This window comes from Rhamphochromis sp. 'chilingali' (genome assembly GCF_963969265.1).
Source record: "Rhamphochromis sp. 'chilingali' genome assembly, chromosome: 15".
In the NCBI taxonomy this organism is placed as follows: Eukaryota; Metazoa; Chordata; class Actinopteri; order Cichliformes; family Cichlidae; genus Rhamphochromis; species Rhamphochromis sp. 'chilingali'.
The window spans coordinates 18,098,197-18,106,396 of record NC_137942.1 but is presented as its reverse complement, the minus strand read 5'-3'; the positions used below and the strand labels follow the sequence as shown (position 1 = coordinate 18,106,396).

At 41.6% G+C, this 8,200-nt stretch overlaps 2 protein-coding genes across 2 annotated transcripts; one reads left to right on the top strand and one right to left on the bottom strand.

The window, feature by feature from the left end:
- The first annotated feature begins 49 nt into the window (after positions 1 to 49).
- Positions 50 to 2,663, top strand: LOC308410800 (uncharacterized protein). Its single transcript, XM_080904423.1, has 10 exons — positions 50 to 185; positions 279 to 356; positions 489 to 521; positions 973 to 1,059; positions 1,175 to 1,272; positions 1,355 to 1,683; positions 1,763 to 1,855; positions 1,949 to 2,035; positions 2,129 to 2,185; positions 2,272 to 2,663. Exons 1-10 carry the CDS (start codon positions 123 to 125, stop codon positions 2,307 to 2,309), a joined length of 963 nt encoding a protein of 320 aa, XP_080760549.1. The 5' UTR covers positions 50 to 122; the 3' UTR covers positions 2,310 to 2,663.
- Positions 2,664 to 2,818: 155 nt separating this feature from the next.
- Positions 2,819 to 7,798, bottom strand: cUnh17orf75 (chromosome Un C17orf75 homolog). The gene is made up of 10 exons (XM_080904422.1): positions 7,482 to 7,798; positions 7,103 to 7,177; positions 6,530 to 6,655; positions 5,984 to 6,112; positions 5,775 to 5,835; positions 5,561 to 5,680; positions 4,715 to 4,779; positions 4,459 to 4,598; positions 4,276 to 4,379; positions 2,819 to 4,174 (listed from the first exon to the last, which is right to left on the bottom strand). Exons 1-10 carry the CDS (start codon positions 7,622 to 7,624, stop codon positions 3,959 to 3,961), a joined length of 1,179 nt encoding a protein of 392 aa, XP_080760548.1. The 5' UTR covers positions 7,625 to 7,798; the 3' UTR covers positions 2,819 to 3,958.
- Positions 7,799 to 8,200: the final 402 nt, after the last annotated feature.

Here is an 8,200-nt window from a genome sequence, read left to right as displayed (position 1 = left end):
GAGAAGGTGATGTGGCTGCAAGCGATACTGCTCTCAGTTCGAGCGATGAGGAAGTCTCACCACACGCACACAGGTAGCAAGAACTGGCAGCCACAGTGTGAAATTGTAATCTGAAGGTTAACATGTCTGTGGATGGGACCGAGCTGCTTTTTGAGAGCTTTCTACAAAAAAGAAAAGACACGGTGGTAAGTTATAAAGCTCCTTTTGCCCTTGAGTTACTGTGAACGTTACGGTTGTTGTTAGAAAGTGACTTTGGGCACTCTCTGCTGTGGTTGTAGAAAATGAGATGGGTCACATACTGGTTCAGGCTTCAAAACACAACCTTGTTCTTCTACACTAAGAAGAATGGAAGTGCTGTAAGTGTTTTTGTTTTATTTAATTAGTAATTCCCATTTAATTATGGTTTCATTACAGGTAGAAATAGAAAATGCCTCTTGTAAAGATCTCACTGCTTTGTATGTTCACACTGGACGTTTTTCTCTTTGCAGTCGAGCTTGAGAGGATTTTACTACATATACACAGTAAGTCCTTCATATCCCTGAATATTACAGTTTATATACAGGAAGCTGATTTTGCACATGTGGCAGTAAGTGCCCAAATTAACCACCGTAAGCATTTTTATTGAGTGTTTTTTTTTATTTGTTAGCACTAGCAGTGGTGCCTCACTAATTGATGCCTCTGATGAACTACATTCATTTGATGGCTTCACTCACAAGTTGTGTCACAATAATGTGAAATAAAATGTATTCTTTCATTTTACTCATCACATGACTGCTTTAACCTCTTCTCTTAATAAGGAAAGTGCTGTATTTAAGGCTGTGAGCAGCCTTTCTCTTTAAATGAGCACCACTTCTCTGAAATGCACTAGCACATATTTTCCAGTCTGTTTGTGATTTCTGGGGTACTTCCGCAGCTGTTGCGCCTGTACGTGAGTTTGGATTACCTAAATGTGTCATCTGTCCTCTGGGTCAGGTGCAGTCAGTGCGAGAGGTCCAGAAAGCTGACAGGAAGCGCTTTATTTTTGAAATAACCATGACAAATGGGAAGAAAAAAGTGTTGGTGAGTCATTACTGCGTTTTAGAAATGTCATATTTCTAATTTTGATATGCATGTTGTCAATTGTAAGTTCAATCCTTTTCCCTCTTCAACCACTGGACACGTGTGTGTGGTGCAGGCAGCAGAGACGGAGGACCTCAGGAAGGAGTGGGTGGGATACCTCTGGCAGGCCATGCATCTCTCTGCCTCCACGACCTCCGTCTCTGAGGACGCACAGTAAGATCTGAATTTACAATCATATCCCGGCAAATTTTCTTTCTTTTGTTTTTTTTGACCTTTCACTTTTTCTGCTCCTCAGACTTGATGTGTGTGAGCAGCGAGAAAGACTACATAGCATGGCACCCATCTGCTCACACCGCGAAAGTGTCATGGAGGAACTTCCAATTCGGCCCCTCTCTGCGCCCCCTCCCTCCGACTACATCTACGCACAACCCCATAAAATCTGCCCCCGCACCAAAGACACCTTGCAACCCAAAGACACCTGGCAGCCCAAAGACACCTGGCAACCCAAAGACACCTGGCAACCCAAGGAGACCTCTCAGCCCCAAAACACCTGGCAGCCCATAGAGCAGGACAGCGAGGAAGACATTTATCAGAACACAGGGAAAGCCTACCAGAATCGCAACGGTAAAAATGATCATGACTGTCTCTCTGCACCATCACAGCTTGAATTGTTATTTCTGGTGCTAAATGCTGCTGTTCTCAGATGACTGTCCCAGCGATCCCCAGTGGTCCAGCCAGATGAGCAGTGCAGAAGCCGGACAAGAAGGACACTATGATGTTTTGCCTATTAAAAACAGTATGACCAAAAACTTTCTTGAAATAGTTAAGCTTTCACAATAAGAGCATGCAGATGTCCAAGAGGGGGCTCTAATGTGTGTCACATCTTCAGGGTTGTGTAAGGCGAACCGCTCAGCAGAGGCAGAAGAGGACGTTTACGATGTCCCTGCGTCCTACAGACAGACTGCTGAGTGTCATGGTGAGACTGTGGTTTGCTTGTAGAGGAAAGAAGTGAAAAGTCTGAATATTTGTTGTTGTTTGCTGATGTTTTATCCATTTCACACCCTCGCAGAGAGTGTCTATGACGTGCCAAGCTCACTCCTGAGAACCATGTCTGATCACACCATAGGTAACTTCTATGACTTTACCCGGTTAAACAATTAAATAACCCAGTTCTTCATAAACTCATTTGACAGTGTTTGTTTGCATCTGCAGACGATCAGCCAGAGGAAGGAACCTACTGGAATATATGAGGTGTAGTTTCAGAGCATCGGTGGAGGCCGGCAAACTCACCAGCTTTGGATTGGAAGACCGTCGCTGCTTCATCTCTTTATCTTTGTGTTTCAGTTTTAAATGAAACTAATCGCGTCTTCTACTCTGGTTTATTTTTTCCCCCCAACCGACTCTACACAATGAGAACTTTTAACGTGTGCTGCAATAGTTTGTTTTGATGCTGGTATGTAAAGGCAGACAGGCAGTAAAAACTGCATCAGTTCTGTGAAATGCACTTGCACACAGTTTCATTGTATCGGTTGCAGCCAAAGGAAGGAACTAAGTGGATGATTTGAGCTGTGGTTTCAGAACATCAGCACAAGCAGCTCCACACGCTGTCAACCTTGGGAACTGTTCATTTCTGTATTTTATTTGTTTTACTAGAAGTAGCAGTATTGGATACTAGTACTATTTATACAAATGTAAATAATATCCCTCATCTTTGTTCAATGTTTCGTCTAAAACTAGGCAACAGATACGACCGCAGCAGAGGTTCAACTGTGGTATTTATTTACTCCTTCTATACAAGACCAGAGAACCACAAACACATATTTATAGGTAGAGAAAACATGCTGTACAGAAATGTGTACACACAAAGAACTGCAGGGTCAGTCACACTATGTTTCACAAAAGTAAAAACAATTCATTTTACATGTCAAACTTGGTTCACAGTTTAAAAGTATACACCATTATACTTTACTGATATTGCTGTATTACACACTTTGGACTTGATTTAATGGGAATGATCTGAGCTTAATGCTAAAACACTTTAAAAGAAGGAAAGAAAGTAAAAGTCTACTATGAGCTTGTTGTCAAATCTGTATTTTTAATCTCTTATTTCATTTATTTTGTGGGAAACTCTTTAAACGCCACGCACTCAGTTTAGTGATGTAGCGAGCGATCACGTGGTGCCTGTGAGCTGATGAAGGCTGTGATACTGAATGTAAACAAAAATATTCACACATTACAAATACGACAATTTTCTTTCCGTTACCAGAGTAAGACTAAACATACAGTTGGTACACACACAGTATCCTTACTCATTAAAATAATTTAGTAGTGCATATATTGTGTTGAAATACAAGCAAAAACAAGGCGCACGTATGTAACAAGCAATGCGTAAAAAGTGATTTGTGCAGTCGCAGTAATTTTTTCCCCTCACAATCAAAATAAATTCTAAATATTAATGAACTGATAAGAATAGAATTAAATAAGCCACACGCTACGCCCTGTTGTCATCTTTGTCAGTTAGCAAAAATACCAGAAATAATATTTGGTTCATAGTATCGTGATACACAACATAAGCTGCACTACCCACTCAACAACTGCAGTTTAAACAATCTGTTTTTCTTCAATTTGTACTTATCTTCACTGAGGTAATGTCCTTAGAAAGTTATAATTTGTGAATTACAGCTGGCGTTAATAGTTGTCATTGTTAATACAGTGATGCTACTAAATCTGTTACTGCTTTACAGTACAGTATATTCCAAGTCTGACCACCAGTCTCCAAAACAGTTTTATAACTTACACATTTTATTACGCAGCAGCCTCGACAGCTGCGATTCTCTCAGGATATCTGATATTTTAGATTGTAGTGTGAGGTTTGCTGGTAGTGCACGTCGGTCGGGGATCACGCTTGGGCCTGGGATTGTTCCCTGAGGAACTCCTCCAGGACCGTGATGATGCTGCAGGCTTCGGGCAGGTCGCTGTGCTCGGCCCGGGCGTTCTGCAGGAGCACGTCCCCGTTTCCGCAGCCCTGCAGGAACTGGCAGCAGCGAAATAGCGCGTAGTGACTCATCTCTGCCTGCCGCACAAAGCGCTTCAAGCTGTTCATGTCCTGGATGGCCTGCAGGGGGAGAGACAAAGTAGTGGGTTTTACAAAAAGGGAAGAGGCGAGGATGGAAAAAAAAAAACAACTACAGTCTGTGTGTGTGTGTGTTTTCCCACCTTAAGTTTAAAGTTCTCCAGAATCTGTCTGAGCAGGAACGGATTGCAACGCTCTGCAGCGTTCAGAAATGCTTGAATCCAGTCATCACAGAAACGGTTACTGACTGAGGGGACAAAACATTTTTATTAGTTTCTCAGACATTACAAAGACAGACTACATACATGTCACAGTGTGTGAGTTACCAGTTTTTGTGAGTGTGGGTGGGCTGGTGGAGCAGTCTATAATCAGGGCAGACTGTGCGTCCTCTGAGATGGCCTTGCACAGAGAAGCGGTCGTGGTGTCTTGCTGGGAAAGTCCCTGCAAACTGGCTGCTTTGATGAACCTGAGAGCATAAAGTGGATGCTTTTTTTCTTCACACTGAACTGCTGAACATGAACAACAGGAAGAAAGACAGACCTGATACATGAGGATCAGCATGGACTTCGTCACCTCACTCACCTGGAAACGTCAGCCTTCGTCCTCTCGTCTGAATTGATGACCTCGACATGTGTGTGACTCAGAGCCTGTGCACACAAGGTTTTAGAGGTTGAAATGAATTAAGCTGGAAACAGACAGCTAAACCATGATTTCAAAACCAGTTCACCCAGAACCAAAGTAACACTCATCTTCCTCCTTGGTGTAATTATGTCAAAATGAACTGAGGTTTCAAGCACCTCGTTGAATCTAAGCAATAAAGAATTTATTCTTCTATGAAGGGCAAAGGGGGTCCAACCTGCTACTACTGAGGTGTACTGAATAAAGTGGTCAGTGAGTATATGTAGTTCCAATACTTTTCAGACGTGTAAAAAGGATAAAGACTGATCACAGACAGTGAATGTGTGGAAACCCTGGCAAGTCTCACTGTAGTTATGGAAACCTGTGCTTAATTCAATTTGTTTTTTTAGCGCCCCACACATTTTATATAAATCTATTAATTGTCTTGAGGATCAAGTGAGGGGTGATTTGATGATAGAAATGATGTAATATTCTTGAAATGAGAGCAAACCAAACCACCTGTGACCGAGGTTTGTTTCTAGAAACACTTTTTGGTAACTGTTATGTAATGTCTTCCTCACCAGGGTTATGTCACAAGCTTCTGATATTATTCCAACACTTGTCTCATGGAGTATTGTACCTATTAAACAAAATTCCTCTCTAGAGCAACTCGCAGTGTTATTCTTGAGTCCTCCATTCTTATCTTAATTATTTATTCTCTTGTATCAGATGAGTGTTTGCTTTGTGAGCACTTATCTTTACTGGACATACTTCAATAAGTAAACAGTGTAGTGGTGAGAAATGACTCACAGCGTGGAGCAGGAAGCTGATGTTGCTCTGGACCAGCTGCACCACTCGATGAATGTGCATCACAGACTCCTCGTACCACTGACTCAGATAGGGGCGCACCTCCGTCTCAAGGTTCTGCAGCTAAACACAAACAAAGTGGGACACGTCAGTCTTGCACGGATAATACTATAACATATTATTGGTACACAGTTACACTGTTATTGCACTGTCATACCTCTGGGGTTTGCAGGCTGCTGTGCAGGCCTTGGACGTACTTATCGAGCTCTAATCTGAATGTGTATGCAGTCAAGGAATTTGAACTGTAACACGGACGCACCACAACAATGCAGTGAAACACATTCCGTAGCAGCAAGGAGGATCACGTATAATAGTCCTGGAAAGCAATTTACTTAGAACTTTGGCTTATTTTATACAAAAGGATATAAATTCAGTCCTTTTTCAGACCCTCCCATAAAGCAGATGACATATCCATTTCCATCGGAATCCGGCTGTTCGGGAGACCGTTCCTGCTCCAGGAGGCAGCAGTAGCAGCCGACGGCCTGCTCTGGAATACTGTCGAGTAAAAATTCAGAATGGTTGTGTTAATAAATGTATACATTTCCACTGCTGAGCCATATTTCCAGTTAAACTTTAGCTTTTCATTAGTATGGTTAAATGAAACGGGCTATATTCACTTTGATATAAATACATAATATGCTTCCACATCATGACCTGCACAAGTCTAACAAACGAGATGAGGTTCAAAACATGTGCTCAAATATCCAGCTGAAGTTAAGCCAGAAGCTTGTGGACTCTGTGTGGATTAGAGAAAATCTTAAATAAATTGAAGCTTGTGCACCCAGTTCTTGTTTTATTTTTAAAGTTCTTAAAGATGTAGCTGTACAATCATTCCACACCGGAAGAAGAACAGTTCAAAGAAAGCATATTGAGTGTGTGTAAGCTTACCACTGCTGTATGTAAAATTATTACCTGAGTTCCACAGTGGCAATGTTGCCCATGCCTCCAAGCAGGGCTCCTTTGCTCAGCCTCCTTGAAATGTAGGTCCGCAGCTCTGGCTCTGCCTCTGATGGCAGGCTGCTGTCAATTAGTGTGAGGCTGTGGGCAAAGCAGAGAGTCAGTGCGGATAAAAACAGCCAGTGCAGGGATGAGAAGTTTGTGGAAGCCACTGAAGTCAATGGAGAGGAGATGGAGAAAGCTGATGACAATATGCAGCACACAACACACAACTGAGTCACATAGTTGTTAAACTTTTCCACACTCTACAAAGACATTCAAAGTTATTTTTATTAGTTGTTTTTTTTTACCAACAGTAGTTGATACATAAAAGTGGAGCCACTGTTTAGATCAGGAGGCACCTTAAGGCCACGTAACTCAGAAGCAGAGTGATGACCAGTTGGAACAAAAACCATGAATGAAAACAGCACTGAATCCATGTTAATCGGATTGCCGGTGGCAGCTCGTGGAAACACTGATGCACAACAAAGAAAGCCAGAGAGAAACCAGGCAAAGCAAGTGGGAGGTAGGCGCTGGCTCCTTCGTTACCTAAAGTCTTCCTGACTGGTTGTGGAGTCTGCTCGTCTCTGGTTCCATGCCACATTTTCCCCAGAAGCCTCAGATCTAAGACAATCGACAGTTTACTCATCACCTGGTTAGAGTTTAATGTATAAAGTGGGCTTTACCCGCATAATAGCATGAGAAGGGACAAATACAGCTAAATAAAACCATAAACTACACAGAGATATCTTTCCTGGCTGTGTTCAGAAATAAAAGGAGGATAAGGGTTATCTACAGTAATAATCCTAAGATTTTAAACATGCTCCTAAATTCGAGTTATCGATGCAAGAAGCAGAACCATAGGTATCATATGGTTGCAGCAAAGCTCTGCAAAGAAGAAACCTAGCAGATAAATAGCCACGGTTACCTTGTGCCTTGATAAAGATAGATGGTGTAGTAGCAGTTCAGCTGAATCTTCTGGCTGTATCCAGCTATTTCTTCGCTGTCAAAGTCATCTCTCTCCTCCACGTCGATTGAATCTTGGAAGGACGAGGTTTGGGAGGCAAACATGCTGCACGGAGAAAGCTAGCAGCGGCTACAGTGGAAGATGACAAGGACAAACTTTATTGTTTAGCTGAGCTGCTTTAATATGAAAAAAAGGACTGTAAACGTTGCAAGCCCTGACTGATATTAACTGAAAGCCAACAAACAACGGCTTCGTTTATGGTCCTACTGCGCATGTCCTCTTTGTACGTTTCCAAATACGTCCGACTTCAAAGTGGTTTGCTGGAAGTTCCTGGGTCCGACCAGGTAAATAAAAGCGAGGGTAACATCCTATAACGAAAGAGCTTAAAACCCATTAAATCTTGCAACGTTTTTTAATATCTTTATTTAATGCTAATGTAACTCTGGCGTCTTTTTTTTAAATATATCTTGCTTGTGTTTCTGTTATGATCGGCTTATTTTGCATACTGTGATTCATATAGCTCAATCTTGTAGTTTTGAATTTACTTCATTTTTTAAAATCTGTGTCGTAAATTAATAATAACAGGCTAATAATTAATAATTTGACATCTAGAAATTGATAATTAGGAATTAATATTGTATCCTTAAACTAATTTGTAAATATATTATGCATAATACCTG